Source organism: Mchenga conophoros, linkage group LG1 (assembly GCF_057382185.1).
Source record: "Mchenga conophoros isolate Kocher_MC1m ecotype Shallow Benthic linkage group LG1, M_conophoros_male_GT1.1, whole genome shotgun sequence".
NCBI classification, from domain to species: Eukaryota; Metazoa; Chordata; class Actinopteri; order Cichliformes; family Cichlidae; genus Mchenga; species Mchenga conophoros.
In genome coordinates this window covers 8,132,606-8,151,698 of record NC_140526.1, presented here as the reverse complement: position 1 = coordinate 8,151,698, position 19,093 = coordinate 8,132,606, and the positions used below count along the sequence as shown (strand labels likewise).

The following is a 19,093-nucleotide window of genomic DNA, read 5'->3' as shown; positions in this document are numbered from 1 at the left end:
TCTGAGATCAATTCTGTTTTAAGGCAGCGGCGGCAGCAACTGATGGCCCATTTGCCCTGGCTGACACACTCCCTCTGGAGCCTCTGGTAGACTACTTACGCATCTTTGCAGGGTCATTCGCCACCCTATTTTTAGTCTAGTTAACAAAAAGGCACGAAGATGCCAGCTGAACAAAAATACACAAGTCATGACTAAAAGTGTCCAGTTAGTCAGGTTCTGAAATATTGTTGCTGGGGGTAAACAGCAACTTAGATGCTTTGGAACATGAGTGGTGAAATTACCGGTAATTGGAAAACAACAGACTTTTCACCCAGACACCACGTTAAATGTGCTGGCACCAGTTAGCCAACAGTATAGCAGAGCAGAGGTCTCTGTCTGTCTGTGTCTGTGTGTTCTGCTCTGACCTCATACAGCTGCAAACAAGAGGAATGTGGCCCCGAGTACTAGCACTTCTTACAGTAGTGTTAACAGTGGTTTTAGCAGCAGAACTTGTAGTCTTTGTGGGAGAAGCAGAAGTAATAGTACTGGTTGTAGCAGCAGATGGTTTAGCAGCTGAAGTAGCAGTGGAAGCAACTTTCGCAGTGGCACTGGTAAATTAAGTACTGAGGCATTTAGGATTAAATTATTAATTTTAAAAAATATGCAGATACATTTGCTGTAGATACAGCGCGCACACGCACACACACACTTACTTTACAGCTGAGGTCTAGTAACAGCCACCTAAGTTTATTTTTCAACAGATTTTAACTTTTATTGTGCACCCATGAATGATCACGGCACTCCTACGCCACTGTTATTGTTAATAATGGTTGCGCAAAATGTAATGAAATGTACTCGCATTTTTAAGTCTTACTGACCATTCAAAGCACTTTAAACTACAAGTCCTTTTATGTTAATGTCACACTTGTGCAGCATTTTACTTTGAATGCTTTAATTTAGGGGTGGGTTTCGATAATCGATTTTCCGATTAAAATCGATTTTAGCTTGAACAAAGCGACATCGATTCATTAAAATCCTGAATCAATTTTTAAATATAAAATCGAGACACCAGACTCTCAGGTTAAACCTCACAAAACCAAACTGCTCAAAAAAATAAAGGGAACACTTAACACAATGTAACTCCAAGTCAATCACACTTCTGTGAAATCAAACTGTCCACTTAGGAAGCAACACTGATTGACAATCAATTTAACATGCTGTTGTGCAAATGGAACAGACAACAGGTGGAAATTATAGGCAATTAGCAAGACATCCCCAATAAAAGAGTGGTTCTGCAGGTGGTGACCACAGACCACTTCTCAGTACCTATGCTTTCTGGCTGATGTTTTGTTCACTTTTAAATGCTGGCGGTGATTTCACTCTAGTGGCAGCATGAGACGGAGTCTACAACCCACACAAGTGGCTCAGGTAGTGCAGCTGATCCAGGATGGCACATCAATGCGAGCTGTGGCAAGAAGGTTTGCCGTGTCTGTCAGCGTAGTGTCCAGAGCATGGAGGCGCTACCAGGAGACAGGCCAGTGCATCAGGAGATGTGGAGGAGACTGTAGGAGGGCAACAACCCAGCAGCAGTACTGCTACCTCCACCTTTGTGCAAAGAGGAACAGGAGCAGCACTGCCAGAGCCTTCTCAAATGACCACCAACAGGCCAAAAATGTGCATGTGTCTGCTCAAACGGTCAGAAACAGACTCCATGAGAGTGGCCTGAGGGCCCGACGTCCACAGGTGGGGGGCTGTGCTTACAGCCCAACACCATGCAGGACGTTTGGCATTTGCCAGAGAACGCCAAGATTGGCAACTTCGCCACTGGCGCCCTGCGCTCTTCACAAATGAAAGCAAGTTCAAACTGAGCACATATGACAGACGTGACAGAGTCTGGAGACACCGTGGAGAACGTTCTGCTGCCTGCAACAACCTCCAGCATAATCGGTTTGGCAGTGGGTCCGTAATGGTGTTGGGTGGCATTCCTTTGAGGGGTTGCACAGCCCTCCATGTGCTCGCCAGAGGTAGCCTGACTGACCGAGATGAGATCCTCAGACCCCTTATGCTGGTGCAGTTGGCCCTGGGTTCCTCCTAATGCAAGACAATGCTATACCTCATGTGGCTGGGGTGTGTCAGCAGTTCCTGCAAGACGAAGGCATTGATGCTATGGACTGGCCCATCCGTTCCCCAGACCTGAATCCCAGACGGATTCCGCAAAAAGACGTAAACACAAAGCGCGGACCCGACGCATCAGAATCTGTGAGCTGTCGGCGTTCTCACCCAACGGCACGTACACAGGCACGCTGCCGGTGCTGAAAGCCAACAGCTCACAGATTCTGAAGCTGCAGGTTTTGTCACTCTCCAACCAAAACTGACTGAACCAGCACCAAAAGAAGATCAAAACTACGCTTCACATAAACATCGTCATGAATTCCCTCTTACTTTTGCTGCTTTGCTTCCACCGCAATAAAAATCACAATTCCTGCACAGCTCTGTCTCTCTTTTTCTCTCAGTGTATTTCAAGAACAGTTTCCCATCTCAAATCTCCGTTTTCTATATTATTTGCTTACTTATTAACCACCAGTGTACCGTTGTTCACAGCACTGTCGGCCGCTGTTTTCTTTTCTTTTCTTCTCTTTTTTTAAATGACTTCCAACAAGAAAGCCTAATTTCTGCTGTTCAATACCAAAGAAATTTAAACTTTTTTAAAAATTACGCCAAATTGCAAAATGCTTAGCTGCGTCTCTAATAAAACCTCTGTAACTTTGTTCTGCTTCACTTCAGCACCATCATGTAATGTTCATGTGTTGATTCTTTGTTTTCTTCTGTTTTTGTTCTACTGCAAAATATTTTTAAGGTTATCTACTATATAAAGCCAGGCCAGGAAAATCTCCTTCATGTTTTTCTGTGTTTTATCCTCAGTTACTTTGGCACAAAGGCATCTGCTATGATGCTTACACCTCTGATTAGGTCTCACAACTGTCAGTACTGATAAATGATCAGAATTATAATATTTCTAACTGTGAGTCAAAACTGAATCTAATCGAATCGTGTATCGAATCGAATCTGGACCTTTTGAATCAAATTGATTCTAGAAATCAGTGATGATACCCACTCCTACTTTAATTACTTTATGCATCACAACTTTTAATGAAATATAATTTACTTAGTTTTAAGAGTTTCAATCATTTGTGTTTTGTTAAATTAGTCTTCAAGTGTATAAATAGGCTGGTCCCAGAGTGTCTTAATAGATACATCCAAAGACAAGATAGTAATCACATTACTATAATAGGGCTGTTCGATATAATGATATATATCGGATGACGATATAAAAACATCTATCGTTTCATTTTACGCCATCGTTTGTTTTGTGGTGTCGCAAAATAAACTGTTTACGGCAATATTTTTTCATCGTTTCGATGGTCACTGTAGTGGCTATATTAATTTCTTAAAGTTCTCTCTTTCTCGTATATTTAATATAACCACACTACGGACGGACAAGCGCCTGTTTTTATGCGTTGTCGTTAGTGTATCCGCTTGTTTATTTACCACATAAACCTTTCACAATAAAGCGCAAGATCCTTTTTTGATTTTGATTTGATTTTTGATTTTTGATTTTGATTTGATTTTATTGATTAGCATTCAAATTCAAATCTCAGTGAAAACAGTGAAAAAAACAAAACAAAAAAAAAAACAAACAGTGAAAACAGAACAAAAATCTACCATAAAGAAAGAAAGCATGAGACAAGGCTAATCAAAAGGTATTGGCTGAAGCATTTGCTTATTACGCCAACCCTTTTCACAAAATATCTTTTTGTATGCAGCTCCTGTACACAGGGCTTGAAGAAAATAATAAAACAAAGCAAAAACCAAACAAACAAACAAACAAACAAACAAAAAAAAAAACAAAGAAAAAAAAAAACTTTCCACCTTAGATAAGTAACTACATCAAAGCAAAAGAATCAAGAGGTTTTTTTTTTCTCTCCTTTTTGCTCTTTTCATTCTTGATTTATATATTTTTCTATTACTCTATTTTTAAACATGTTTTTAAACAAGGAAAATGAACTACACCTTTTTAAAATCACTGTCATAACTATTCCACAGGTTAACTCCTCTAACAGAAACACATCTCTGCTTTATATTTGTCCTTATCTTGTTTTTTTTTAAAGAAATCTGTTCCCCTTAAGTCATATTGACTCTCTCTGACTTTGAACAGCTTCTGAGTACTGGGGCAAAGCAAGTTATTTTGTGCTTTATACATTATCTGTGCCATTTTATATTCAACTAAATCATAAAATTTCAGGGTATTCAGATTAATAAACAAAATGTTAGTTGGTTCTATATAGTTTGATTGGTTTATAATTCTTATAGCTTTTTTTTGTAACTTGAAAATAGGAAGAGTGTTCGTTTTATATGCATTACCCCATATCTCCAGACAGTAAGTCATCCTGTTGAGACTTTTCAAAATAAACTGAATCACGTGAAAGAGCAGATTATTTACGGATGAGAAGCAAAAAAAGAGCCGTCAGGTGCTAAAAAATAAACCTTAGACTCAAACGTTACAACAGACTTTTCCCTAATAAATACTTACAAAGAAAACAGCGGCCGTTAAAACTTAAGTCTAAAAATGTATGGTTTCATACAGCGTTAAAAAACTCGACTCCAGGTACACGACGCCCAGCTGGAAACACTTCACGCAAGTCGAGCTGCCCGAGATTCACAGAATTTACAGAAAATGTTAAATTTTTGTGATTTATATCATTATCGGGACGATAGATGCCTTATATCGGGATATGAAATTTTGGTCATATCGCACAGCCCTATACCATATAATATAATAGCAAAATGTCATATCGCAGATCTAAATTTGGACAACATTTTCCATAAAGGCAGCCCAACAAGGGACAATGGTTGGAAATTAGCAATAGCCATAAACTTTTGTGCAGTACATCAGTTTCATGTTTTATACTTTGACTATGTTAAACTGTACGGTCCCTTTTAAATAAAGAATTATTACTATTATTATTATTGTTATTATTATTTGTCTGATCTTTTCCAGCTCTTGCAGGGTCTCCCTCTTAGTTATCTGTGAATCTCTTTGTCCTCCATTGATATATCACCTAAAGACACCACATGTACCAGGTTACAAAACTTAAGTGGTGTAAGACAAGCTGAAGAGACCACAAAGTGCCTGCCAGCAGTTGAAATGTCACTTTAGGCATGTGCCGTTGGGCAGCGACAGTGAGCATTATGTGCAGGCAGCTCCAGAGTGTCCCTCCTTTAGTGGCTGGAGAAATGTGCGCTGCAGCTGGTGACGATAGCTCCTTCAACTAGAGAGGTTGGAGAACTGGTTCATGTGCCTGACCAGAACAAAGACTACCGCTGCAGTTTAAAGCACTGGACTTATTGATGCAACAAAACAAACATGGCATTGTTGAATGTGCGCAGACTTGATGTATAAAATATTACCCAGTGCCATTGTTCATCAGTGAACCTAATCTACTGTCCTTCATTTTCCTCTGCCCCTTGAAAAACAATATTACTATCTCCGAGTGAAGACAGAAAGATGGCCTTTTATCGGAAGAAACCTTATTGTTTCTGTACAGCGCGACACTTGATCTCCTCGCTGACTGTGCAACTGGTATACTAAGACAAAAAAGTTGCTGACTTCATGAAGCAGCAGGTGGGGCGGCACATGGCCTTCCTGCAAGACACAACTTTAGACAGATTGCTTGTGGTAAATTTTCTAGGTCATCGTTCATAAAGTACTGAATGATAAAATTATCTTGTACTTTCTCCTTGTGTCTAATGCAAGAAAAGGAAAAGTCTCTAGACAAAGACTGTCCATTTCTCAAGAGGAATGACAAACAGTAAGCATTATTCTCATCCACCTAACACCTCCTCCATCCACATCCATCCATCCGACACATCCTCCTCCAGCTCAGTTCACCTTCTGATTTCTTTCCCATCATGCCCACACGCTGTCAATCCAACAACTCACGAAGCAGGCCATGCGTAGATGTGCTTGTCAGAGATATCTGCATATGTAATTTACCTGTTTATGTGTCTATATCTCTGTATGTGCTGCGAATGCATTTGATGATCATTACCGTGTGTGCGCGCGCATGTATACAGGCGTGCTTATAGTCCAAGCGAGCCCAGCGACAGTTCTATGTCACAAGGCAGAAAACATCAACATGCTGAGTCTGCAGCAAGGCGCCAGTCACCAGGGAAACAATTCAGACAGACAGACACACACGCACACAGTCAGCCAAAACACATCGTCTGAAAAGCACCAGCAAAACAAGTCATCTAAAACGCTGCAGTCATAAACACAAAATTAAAGGCCGCCTTCGCACTCATCGTAACCGGAGCGGTTTAATTAAGCTCTGTAACATTTACTCCTTCACCTAGTGTTTTCATTTTTTAAGGCAGGTGAGAACTACTGGACCATACAAAACATCTGACTGCGATATGTGAGCTACTGTTTCTTTTTGGAAACATTTAAAACATATTTTTCTAAACAAGCAAGTATACATTAGCATTAGACAGACTAGTAGTTCCTAAACCTTACACAACAAAACCATGGGCTGAGCCAAAAATGATGCCACTGTTGAGCTCTGCAGATAAACATCTGGGAAATTGTAATGCAAAGATCTGCAGACAAGTTAATCTTGCATAAAAACATCCTCCCAGCTTTCCTCCTTCCTTGCGTCAAAATACAATAAAGCAGTTAAACAGACAGGTTGGTAAATTCAAATCTACACTAATCAGACCAAAGGCTGCCCGGATGATATTTACATTTTAAATCCCTGATAAGTTTTTGTCTGTAACACTTTCCTTACCTTTTTGGCAATGATTGGAGTTCCAGCAACGGTAGTTATAATTGTTGTTGAACATGGTCTTGCTGCACTGGGGGTTGTTCTCCATGATACCTGGGCAAACATCACTGCACTCCTTCGACTGCTTGTTTCCAGCAATGTAATTGTTGAATTCTGCATCCATGATGAGGGACCAGTCGATGGAGTCCAGGTAACAGAGCTCAGGGTTTTTCTCAATACGGATGGCTCCACGGGTGATGTTCCTCAGGTTGTACAGGCCGATGTCCTTCAGGCTGGTCATCTCAAAAATCACCAGGGCGTAGTTGTAGAAGAGGTTACGACCATGAATGACAGTGAGGTTGGGAAAGAGCGTGCTCAGACTGTCCAGGCCGGATACCCGGAATAGCAGCAGGTAGTCTGTGATCATGGTCAGCTTGGGGAAGCTGAGGGAGCGGAAGACTTCCTGGTTGTTGATGTTGTTGTTTTTGTCACCAATGAGGAGGATCTGCAAGTAGCCCTCCACCACTGTGCAGTTCTCCAGACGCCTGAATTCAGTGATGTCATTGCCAATATCAATGTTGGGTCCACAGACTGCAGGGGAGGAGAAAAAACAAAAACAAAAAAAACCCAAAATAAAACATAGGTCAGTATCAGTTACATCGAAAAGTAATAAATATGTAACACCTCAGGTATTTCACTGCTATATAATACAGCTGCTCAACTGCAGCAAAAGGTATGATCCCAGTATTTTTCATTATTTATTATTTTACCATCATGCCAATGACAAAATTGTGAAAAATATGAATCTTATTGCAGGGAATTTTCTTGAATTTTAAATATAAATCAAATGAAAAACATGAGTGAGGTGGTTGTCCCAGTCTGAAGAAAATTTTTAACCATGAAAACATCTTAGTAATCAGAGCAGCTGAGCCATCTAGAGAAAAACGGAACTTCAACAACCTTTAAGTCTTTCCATAACTTAACCTACAGAAACATTGCGAGTTTTGCGTCTTTAAATAGATATAGTTGACCAGGTCAAAACTAAACTGGAAGTGACTCAAAAAGGCACTGCTGAGAGATGCAAAGAGGTCCATCTGATTATAACAAGATAGAAAATGAGGTTTGTGTCAGAATTAATGCAAAAGAAAAAAAAAAGCAACTTTTATCCCAGCTTCTTCTTTTTTTTTTTTAAGAATATTTAGCAGAAGCCACAATTGCAACTAAAGCTGTATTGTGTCCTTTAATTTAAAGTTCTGGTCAGGAATCAGAACAATTTCGTCTTTACAATCGCATTCTCGGCTAAATCCAAACGGTCCTGCCTGATCTTTAGAAGCTAGACAACAAAACCTTGTTTAAAAATGATGGAGAATTCATAACTCATGGACCCACCCTTAGCAATAAATAGCTGTTAAGAATATCAGTGGTTTCCAGCTCTGCAATAGCGATACCTAAAGGTTTATCCAGTACATTTTTTAAATATTGACAGTACATTTGAGCCGTGCTGTTGCTGACAGAGTGTGTTTGCCTTGCAGCTCTCATTTCAATGGCAACTTAACATGGTGTGACAAAGTAAACACTTGAGTCACGTTCGATCCAAGCTTAGGTTAACAGTGCAATAAAGTTTTGATTGCACAGCGTTGAGGCTGTTGTTACACTTGCAGCCATTTATTACAACCACAGTATTTCGTTTCGCTGTATGTTTTTATCAACCCTTCGTAACGCATCAACATCAAAGGGTTAGAAACTATTCGACTATCAAAGACATCGTACATAAAACATGTACACCGTGTCAGTTGATCAAATACATTATGTGATAAAATAACTTGTCAAACAAAGGACATAATTAATGATGACAAGGTTTTACAAGTACTGTAGTAACATAACTCTTCATGAAACAAGAGTCTGGAACTACGTGAGGTGAAGCTGTGCTTCAGACCAACAGAATCATGATGACAATGCCAAAAACCTGTATTTAGCAGTTATAATGTTTATGACTTTCAAGATTTTTTAATCAGCTGCAAAAACATGTCATTTCCATCTGCAACACTATGTGTTGCACAGTGGACTTTGTATTTTGTACTATGACTTTACCTTGTCTGTGAATGTGCATTCACGGTGTACGGATTTTATAATCCATAATTTTGTAATGGTGTTCCTTCTTGGCCAGCTGTACCTTGACCAACAGATTTTAATCTCAAGAGAATTCCTTGTTTAATAAAAGTGAAATGAAATAAAATAAAACCTAAAGTAGCAAGAAATTACTACAAAAAGGCACTTTTGAATACTTTTATAGGCATTTATTGCCACTTTTGATGCTTCCTGAGATGAGATGTGACAGTCTGTGGAAACCTTTGGTCAACATGTGTGTGTTGAGTATGTTGTGCAAGGTACATCTAGAAACTTGAAGATTGAGTTCAAGGATGATGTGGTCCTACCCATGAGTACATGAAGTAGGGCGCTAGAAGTAGGTGAGCCAAGGTGGTGAAGTTAGTGTGACTAATGACAAACTGGGCATCCTTTGTACTTCTGTTCTGTTCTTTTTCTTGGCAATCATCTGGGTATACAATGCCCCTTTCCCACTATACACACAGTCTTTTTTTATTTAAATGCATTGATATCTTTCCATATAAGGTTTATTTATCTAGATATTTTTATATTTTATGTGAAGGCAATAGAAGAAGGACTAATCGATGTCAGTGTGATGTACAACTGTCTCTCAAACTCCTTGTGAGACCTGCACATTTTCCACACAAGCTGAAGATGACAACTAACCAACAACTCATTCAAGAGCAGCTGAAAGCAACGACCTTAAGCAACTGTTAATTACCCTTCCTCAGGTGCACCTATAGAAACCTTTCACAACTTCTAGATACATCTTGGTGACCCAAACATTCTGTCATCTGAACAAAACGGGGAGTGAGCATGGAACTTGTAGGAAAAAGTTAGGAGATAAGAGTAACAGGTTATATCCTCTGAGGGCACACTGACAATAATGGCAATCCATCCAGTGATCAGTTTCCTTCACCACTGTCTTCTGGGTCACCCCATTTTTTACCTAATTTGTGTGTCCTTGTTTAATTTCAGTGCGGTGTCACAGCATTTAATGCATTTTGGACTCATATGTGTCCTTACAAGTTTCTCAAGTAGTTTCACCTTGTGTACGTGAGAGGGGAGAGGGATAAAGTAGAGCACACAGAGCTGTAGTGCATAAGAGAATAGTGCAAGTTCCCCTTAGCTTGTTAGCCTTTAACAAAAGTTTCCCCAACAAGTGTCATTTAGCTCTAAAACAAAGATGGACCCCTAATGCCTCTAACCCCCTAAAGCCGTGATCCATGTCTCGCCCTTTAGTATTCACTACATACACTAAGATGTAGTGAACTACATTAAAAGTATTATAACTATTAGAAGTATTTGCCAAGGTCAGAAGTGAAATGTTAGGGCTTTTGATCAAAGCACTGACAACAAAGGACAGCTGCCAGCCCCTCTGATGAGAACTAATTGCAAAAACATGCATTTATGTACTTTTATGTTCAGTGTAAAAATAGATTTGTTCACATTTGTTTTCTTTTTAACCTCTTGAGAAGTATTTTATTTACTGAGGCAGTCAGTGGGCTGATTCTTTTTAGACAAAGACAACCTCTAAACCAAACAAACTACAAAGTGAAGGATTTAAAAGGAGGCACTGTGCTGGAATCTATGTGGAATAAAACCGAACCAGCATGAGGCATAGTTTGGCAAAACAGGTGATGATCGGTAGACTGATTTTGCCTTTCCAACTTTTCCTCTCACTTTAGGTGTGCACAATACTTTGCCTCAAGCCCCACAGCACCCACAGAAACGCGGAGGCCATTATCACACATCACTGTGAGGAGGATTTAGACTTCAAAAAGCTGGAGGGCACTGAGTCATGGAAAACTCACACCAACCAGCTAACAGGTTGTCACACTGCTACTTACTTTACTGCTGGTCTATAAAGTTTTACTGTACGAAAGCAACACTGAGAGGGGGAGATCGTACATTCCCAGAAAAAGAACTATTGTTTTCTGAGTTAATACATTTTGTGGTTAAACATTAGGTCTGGTGCTACTTAAGACTAGAAAGGAGAGTTTTGTGCTGTTCTGTTTTTTTAAATCTACCATAAAAGCAAAGGTATGGCTATAACAAATGCATTGTTTCATTTTAAACATCCCTTCAGTTTTCTAACAAATCATGTTTTATGTATGATTATCATAAAGAGTAGACAGACGGTGCGCTACAAAGTGATACTGAATAAATAACCCCAGCAAATGGCTCTCTGCAAAATGTCACAGGATCAGTTACAGACAGTACCGCCGATACCAAAATATAGAACTCTACAAAAAACATATGTGGTGTTTCTTCGCTCCTATTGAGGTGGAACAAAGTTTAATTTCAAAAAGAACACTATGAACCTTTCTGCTGGCAGAATGTCTTCCCAAACCACTCAATGCAGTTTAGTGGCATAGAATAATGTAATATTGGCAACACTGCAATAGCACAGTGTTCCAGGTTTTACTCTGACAATAACTAATCATTTACCTTTGAATGAGGACATTTATTTAAAGTTGAAATCACCCAAAATTGAAAAACTTTGCAATGAAACCAGATCCAAGAAAATCTGGATTTTTAATTCCTCAACTGAACAAATGCTCAGAGGTCATTAAAATCATTGTATGACACCATCACAATGCAAACTGCAGGGAAGTGATAAAATCAGAGCAAGAGCGTTACTTCCCTCCAACTGTAAGCCAACTACTTGTTGATAAAGATGGGTAATATTCCTGATAATCTTTAAAAAAAAAAAAAAAGTACTTTTCACTTTGGATTATTAAGCTTTCCAAAATATGTTGGAAAATATATTAGTGACAATGTCATCCTACGGGATGTTTACAAAAGACTAGTCAATACAAGGGTACAAGTGAAACCAACATCTCCTGGATACAAACCATGAGCTACACACGGAGCTGGAGGTTTCTGTGAACTAAAATAAATACCTGAACTGAATTTGATTTTTTAGTTCTGTTTCAGTTCGTTTGAGTAGCTGGCTTCCTTTTTATTGTTTGAAAATGTTTCAGTTGTAGTTCAGCTTTTCATCAGTTTCAATGTTAATTTTTACAATCCCTATTTTAAGCTCTTATCTATCACAGTCATGATGATTGGTCCACATATAAGGCAAAGAGTCTGCATTTCATATTTTCAGCCATTTGATGAATACAAATTTATTAAAGCTTATGTAAATTAAACCCCACTTCAAAAATTATAATGAGCTGAGGTCAAAACCTCCTTTTTAATGCAGGAAAAATCTGTGGTGGTTTACTGCACATGCACACATGACTGGTCAATGTACAGTACCGGTAAAGGCACCAACCCTGTTAACTTATTTGACGGACATATACCATCTATGACAATCTGATAGATATTCTTTTTAATTTAAGTTTAGAAACTATTTTCTTTATCTTCCAGTTTTAGTGGAAACACTGTGCTTCCCTTAGTGTGTAGAGTTTAAGACCTCTCTAGGCAGGGCTTGAGGGCCCTTGGTGTGATTTAGAGCAGGAAGCGTGCTGCATGATCGTTATGTCTTTCTCTGTAATCTACTTGTCAGCAGGCTTCAGTGAGCCGCATACCTGCTAATACACTTCCAACACCCAGGACTGTAAAAAGACACACTGCCTGGTGACGTTACATCACCACAGGCGGCCTCATCAGTTCACCCTCTGTGGCCTCACTGCAGCACCAGCAAAGCCATCTTTCATGGGAACTGCTCCCATCCCGCTTGTGAAAAACAAAAGCTCGTGATCAAAATGTATGTTGTGTGCATCGGCTAAGTGAAAATACCAATAGCAGGTGTAGCAGCTTAATAACTCCCCCTCCCTCTCCTTCCACACTGACAGATTTTAAACAGCTGAGTACACAAGCCTATCTCTGCAGCTCTGATGAGCTTCCAGATCACATATTTACTTTTGATAACCTTTTCCGAGCCGCCTGCAGCATCCAGACTGTCCACAGACAATCAGAGGAAATCCACTAGAAGCTCCATGAGACAAGAAATAGGAAGCAATACAGGCCTCTGAGCTGGTGCTTCAAACGCTGCCACTAGACTGCAGCAAGTCTGTTTACTCCTCGTTTCCGTCCCGTTAGTGACAGACTGCCTGAGGGGCAAGCGTAGTCATAAATACTTTTCCACATGAGAGGCAAGGTGAGAAGAAACGTGATGGAAAGCTTTAAGAAAGAGATCACCGGTGACAGATAAAACTTGTTTGGGGTAATGTGAAAGCTCCGTCTGCAGCAGGACTTAATCAGAGCGGTTTGCTACCAATTAAGATTAAGGTGTTGCAAAGGTATGTCAAGCTTAAAATCTGAGTTTTACGTATATTATTTTATTTCGTTTTTATGGCTCTCTTTTTACCTGGTTAGTAACTAATGCCTAGCACATAGCCTTGTTCAGAGTTCTGGTTTAACATCAGCTGAAAGCACCACCTTTTCACCCTTACTTTTAATCTTTAGCATGCTCTAAGTGTGATACAGACAATCTATTCTGTTCATTCAAAGAATACATTATATGCAACCTTTTGAGCTGTGTCTAATTATTATCACATAAAGAAGCACTGCAGAAAAGGTACAGCCGTGCAACCTGACATGCACCTGACAAATGCCAACAATGACTCTGACTGGTTACAGCGTAGGGTTAACAGAAGATTCCAGTTACATCGTAAGTTACGATGCAAGTTACAGCATAAGTTCCAACTTCTGGTTACATTGTCAGACTGTCGGTGCTTTGTATGTTTGTTTGTTTTTTATTTATTTGCATTTCTTTCTACTCTGCTTTCATCCTCTTTCCTGTTCAAACCCACTTTTCAATCATCACCTGTCTCATCTACCTGTCATCACCGTCAGGCTGCGTGCTTTTGTTTTATGCACAACTTCGTGCAAGCACACCATATCCAAAATCCTTCATATTGCAAAAGCCAAACACCTAAGCAAAGGCAGTAACCTGAAATCCACTTCAGACCTGACTGTCATTTAACTGGATCAATTTTAAAGTTTGAGTGCTAATCTGCAGCTTTGTCATTAGACATTAAAATCCAGAACCCAGAGCCCTCTGAATGTAAAAATACATATATTCATGCATGAATTCACAAGATTTATGATTGCGCTCTTCCTAATGTTGGATCTGCCTCTGATTTATTTAAATATCCCACTGCTGAGTTTTTTTATTACCCTTTTCTCTTAGAATTTCTGATTGGCTTAAATGACTGAACAAGACATCGAACGCACCTTCTTTATGTGAACATGCACAGAGTTTGAAGTAGGAGGTTTAGGGTAACCAAAAACGTTATACCTGTTATCTCCAACTGGGTTTTTAGATTCTGTCAAACTAGCTAACACAAAGAAAGCCCTGCTATGCAGAACTTGCTTCATAGTACACCCTTCATGCCAGATGAACTTCAGTGCCATCTGATACTGTAAATCAGTAAAAAGGCTCAAAGTTAAGCCACACAAGGAATCTTTACACAGCTCCACACCAGAGTAAGAATAAATGCAGGACTTCGATGGGAGAACCTCTCTGCAGCTCTCAGGTTTGTCCTGTAACCAAAACCCCATAACACACAGTTCACAAGCTCCTCAGTCTTTCCAATCAACAGAACTTGGTCTGTGTTGCTTGTGAATGTACTTTGGCTTGTTCTATTTTAAAACCCAGACCCTGGTTAAAAACCCACCTAACCCAGCCCTCCCCAGCACGTCACCATGAATGGGATGAATCGGGAAGCCCAGTTTACAGTTTAGCTGGAAACATGGAAACGTTTCAGATGGCAACACATAAAAAAGAAATGTAGGAATATAAATTTATAGACAATTTAACTGCATCAGATTAAAAGGTTTACAAGCTGACAGAAGTCGTAAGGTTTATGTGCTCAACCGAGTTTTATTTATTGCGAAAAATCCATGCAGTCTGATTAGCGCTCCTTAAAGTGCTATCAACTTTTCATTAAAAAATATATTATAATAAAAAAAGACCCCACAATATTCTAATATTCTTATCTGTGGCCTCTTGTCGCTCAAATGATTTGTGTCTGGTATTCATGAAAGCATTTCCAAGGTCAAGGTATCCCCAGGTTTGTTTGACAAAGGAGAATAAATGACTGTACAGCGAGAGGGGAAAAAACAAAAAACCTGCATTAGTTTCACTCAGCCCCGAGGGAACATTACTAAAAATTACAACCTATATTGTGAATAACATGCACACAAAACATTGCCTAACTGAATGTAAGGGCCGTGTTTAACCAAGTCAGTTTCAGGTGGACGCCGTTTTCCTGGAAAACTTGAAACGTTAACGAAATATAATATGTTTACAGGAAATAAATGCTTGGGTGTGCTTCTTCTTTTTATCCTCTAAATGTGATATATGATAAGCTATATAAAAGGTGAGATCTTGTTTGTTTTTCTTACCTGAATGTGAAAATATTATTTCTCAATTTTAGAGTCAAACTAAACTAAAAATTACATTTTAAAATTCCTAACATTCCACTTGTTTGATGGGGTTTTATATTGGCATACCTCCACTTTGTTTGTTCTGATTCATCATGCTATGAGTCACAGCGATGTATTTAAAAATAAACTAAATGAATAGTCATAACGCTGACTCATGTTTGTGATGTAGTTAGAAACGCCAAGTAAAATATTAAAACGATCTATTATAGTCACACCAAAAAAAAAAAGTTTTCACCAAGAGTTAAAATTATATTTCCTTTTGTCTCATAAAAATATGTCAAGGTGTAAAGCGCAAATTCCATGCAATAAGATAAGTGTCAGATAGAACAAGATAAAGTTTAGTTATTCCAAAGTTGGAAAATTGCCTCTAAAATAAATTCGACATAACAAACTAGCCTACATATGTAGAAAGCCCCCAAAAATCTCTCAGTGACTTAAAAGCCCATTTAAAGCCCAAATAAATACAACAACTTAAGATAAATAAATATATACACCGCAAATTTAATGTAGAAAAGTAAATCATGATCTATTAGACCGAAATAATGCAAAACTATAGTGAAACCATAAGTGACATTCCATATTTTTTTCGTTTCTAGTAACAACACACCTGTTTTTCACTTTAAATGCATAAAAATAATGTGCAAATAGCGGAAATAACACTCTGCTTACACAGTGCAGTATTACATGTGCGATATTTACAGTAAAACACTGTTTTTCGGGTTAACAAAAATGACCCTTTTCCTCGTGTTTGAACACTAACGAAGCATGGAAAAACACAGTTTGCCCGTGTGTGTAGTAGCGTAGAGAGGCATTACTTACTTTCTGCGGTGGCGGGCCGTAGGCAGGACGAAAGACCCAGCATCAGACCCCAAAACAAGGTCAAGCGGCTCCTTTCCTTTCGAGACCTCATCCCCGAATGAGTGAATCACACTTTAAATCCAGTAAATAAATATGCTGTGGGAAGGAAACGTGGGGAAAACCCAGTCAGAGTTATCAAAACGCCTTTTAAGCTCCAGCCAGCACCTTTTAGCTGTTAGCCGGCTAATGGAGCTAATAGCTACTACAAACAGGCTAGCAGGATTGCACTCTCACGTTTCCTAACGGGAGTCCAGTCGTGCTCCAAAAAAAATAAAATTAAAAAAGCATATATAGAGAGCGATATCACCGATTTAGTCCCGAGGTCAGAAAATATGTATTCATAGTTATTCTTCTCTTGGATAGCGCCGCACTGGAGAATATAAGACCACTGTATCTAAACTAGCGGCGGGGATTCCTCTGTAATCCGCATCTTCACACTCCATATCTGGAGGAAAAACCGTTCACCGTCCCGCTGCTGTTGCTGGAGGATCCTCAGGAGGCAGAAAACGGGTCAAACCTCCCCTAAAATTGGGATGGACCGAGATGGACTGGGGCATACAGTAACATATTCCACTTGTACAGTGCCCCGTTAAGTAAACGGCACGGCGTTTGTTTCGAAATATCCAGGATAAAATCTGGCTTCAGACCGCAGCCTCCTTCTTCTCCTCCTCCTCCTCCTCCTCAGCCGCTCATCATGCACACACGCACCGCGTTGTTGTGGTAATTCACCTTCATACCAGCGGGCTAAAATGAATATTTGAGCTTTTTGCTGCGGTTGAGGTCAAATTCTTTGGTTTTCTAACGGCCTCGGTCGATAGATAAGTGAGCGGTTCGCGCAGTTACATGGAATAACTCACAGGTACGCACACACACACAGTCTCCTTCGGTCAGTCTGCAGTCTGCCGTGTTAGCCGTAAACACGGCGCCATGCGTACAGATCGTATATGCATCGTGTGATGAATCACTCCGCCTCGGTGAAAGAGGGCGTCGCTCTTACTGCAGCTTTGCCACCATGGAGAGCAGTTACCATAGTGACTGCTGTGGCGCTCATTGGGAGAAATCCTCAGTTTTTAACAGTTTCGAGCATCTTTGGTCGAATTAAGCGTAAAACTACATACACTGCACACCCTATCGGATTATTTTAAGTGCATAATATCCACACAAGGCGTGTTCGTTACGCTATCATTCTCATCAAACACGGCAGCATGGATATAGCATGGGAATAGCGGGTCTCTGAAGAAAAATGGCTTTACAGGGGGATGCAATTATTCGTTGGAGCTTCTATTTAAAAATCGGATGGAAAAATGTAAACAGAGTGAGACCTCTTGTCACCTCTCGGGGCACCGCCGTAGCGACTACCTTTACGATGATGAGGTATGAAGGAAATCAGGGATACTGATCCAGGATCAGGATTGTTTTCCGCTCAAAAAACACAGTGGAGGGCCAGCTATACAATGACCGTGTCTGTCTGCACGATTGCAGGGGTGTAGTTGTAAAGGGGGTGCGCAAAAGTGCACCCCCCTTTTTTTTAACAGTGGCGTGCCAACAATTTGTGACCAAGCAGTGCAATATGACACAAATGTAATAATTTACAGAAACGGTATCTTACCAAAGGCTGGACTCGGACTGCAAATATGATACTTGTTAACTGGCTTATAAATTTTGCATCCGTTTTCCCATGTTCCCTAGGATGCAACAAAAGATAAGCTCATAAAGTGCTTAGCCTGCTAAAAGATTTCTAAATCTACCACTTTAAGTTTGCACCTTAAAGAGGATTTCCATTTACAGTGAACACAGCATGCTGTTTCTGTGGTCTTCACTTGACCCTCATTAAGAATCAAATTATCACAAGGGAAGAAAACATACACTTTTTTCTGCCATGTTCTTACTGCCATTGGTACCCAAAGGAAATAATATTTGTGTTCCAAAAAAACCCCACAGAGTTCAAGCTGTTTATTCTGAAAAGGTTGTGTCGTGTTCCAGAAATGTTAATTACTGGTTATACTGTTAGCAGTTACTTGTAAATACACAAGGGGAAGCAAGGGTTCAAATACACAGAAAAAAAATACTAACCTGGTCACGGTAGGGAAAACAAATCCACCTGTGTATCTTTAGCTGTATAGACCAATTTTTCCACATATCTATGAATGCTATCTGTCTTTTCCTATAGGATGATAACCTATGTAAACATAGGTGTTACTAGATAGCGATATGGTGCTCAGGTATTTAGTGTTTAGTGTTTTACAATAATAATAATACAATAATAATATTGTTTTGTTTTTTGTTTTGTTTTGTTTTGTTTTTTTACAACAATTAAAATCCCTAAATTGACTTGATCTTACTTAGCATACCTAATACCAATTATTCACTAAAATGCTAAAAACAAGAGATGGAAAAAGTTGAAATTTGTGGAAAATTAACCTCTAAAACCAATAGTGATAAATAACAAAGTACTTTGTTACTGTATATAAATAGAAATTCAGATATCTATTTTTCTGACAGTTTTTTTTTTTTACTCTTACTCAACACATTTTAACACAAATATCCAGACTCTCTACTTCTTATATTTTCTAAACTGGCTTTTTACTTTAGACTTATGACATTTCAGGGGAATCATTATTTCCTCTCACCTCACACCTTGAAATACCAAATTCACTTAAACCTAAATAGAGGGAAGGTGAGTGTATGCATCACTGATGTTTATTACGTCCAAAGAGATAGGCGAAAGAAAAAACAACCAAACAAAATAGCACACCAGAAAAGGACTGAGCATAAAGGCAGTGACATGTTTTTTTTAAGTGGTAGGTAATTTAAAATGCAACATTTCTACCAGCTCAACAAATATTGGCATTCACATAGCTGTTTCTGTGCAGTTTGTCACAAAATCTGTCTGCTAGCTAGTGCTGCAACTGCCACATTTCTCAGGG

The 19,093-nt window shown here is 39.3% G+C and overlaps 1 protein-coding gene across 2 annotated transcripts in view; it reads right to left on the bottom strand.

Annotated features, from left to right (window-relative positions):
* LOC146582855 (insulin-like growth factor 1 receptor) overlaps positions 1–17,442 on the bottom strand; it is a 61,330-nt gene extending 43,888 nt beyond the window's left edge. Inside the window, exons 1-3 of one of the 2 annotated variants that reach the window (XM_085245365.1) lie at positions 17,034–17,442; positions 16,128–16,262; positions 6,825–7,391 (exon numbers count right to left, since the gene is read on the bottom strand). In XM_085245365.1, coding sequence (XP_085101491.1) covers positions 6,825–7,391; positions 16,128–16,218 — 658 coding nt within the window. In that variant the 5' untranslated portion in view covers positions 16,219–16,262; positions 17,034–17,442. Of the gene's footprint in view, positions 1–6,824; positions 7,392–16,127 lie in introns of both variants that reach the window. The other variant, XM_085245282.1, reaches the window with a different exon arrangement.
* Between the last annotated feature and the right edge of the window lie 1,651 nt (positions 17,443–19,093).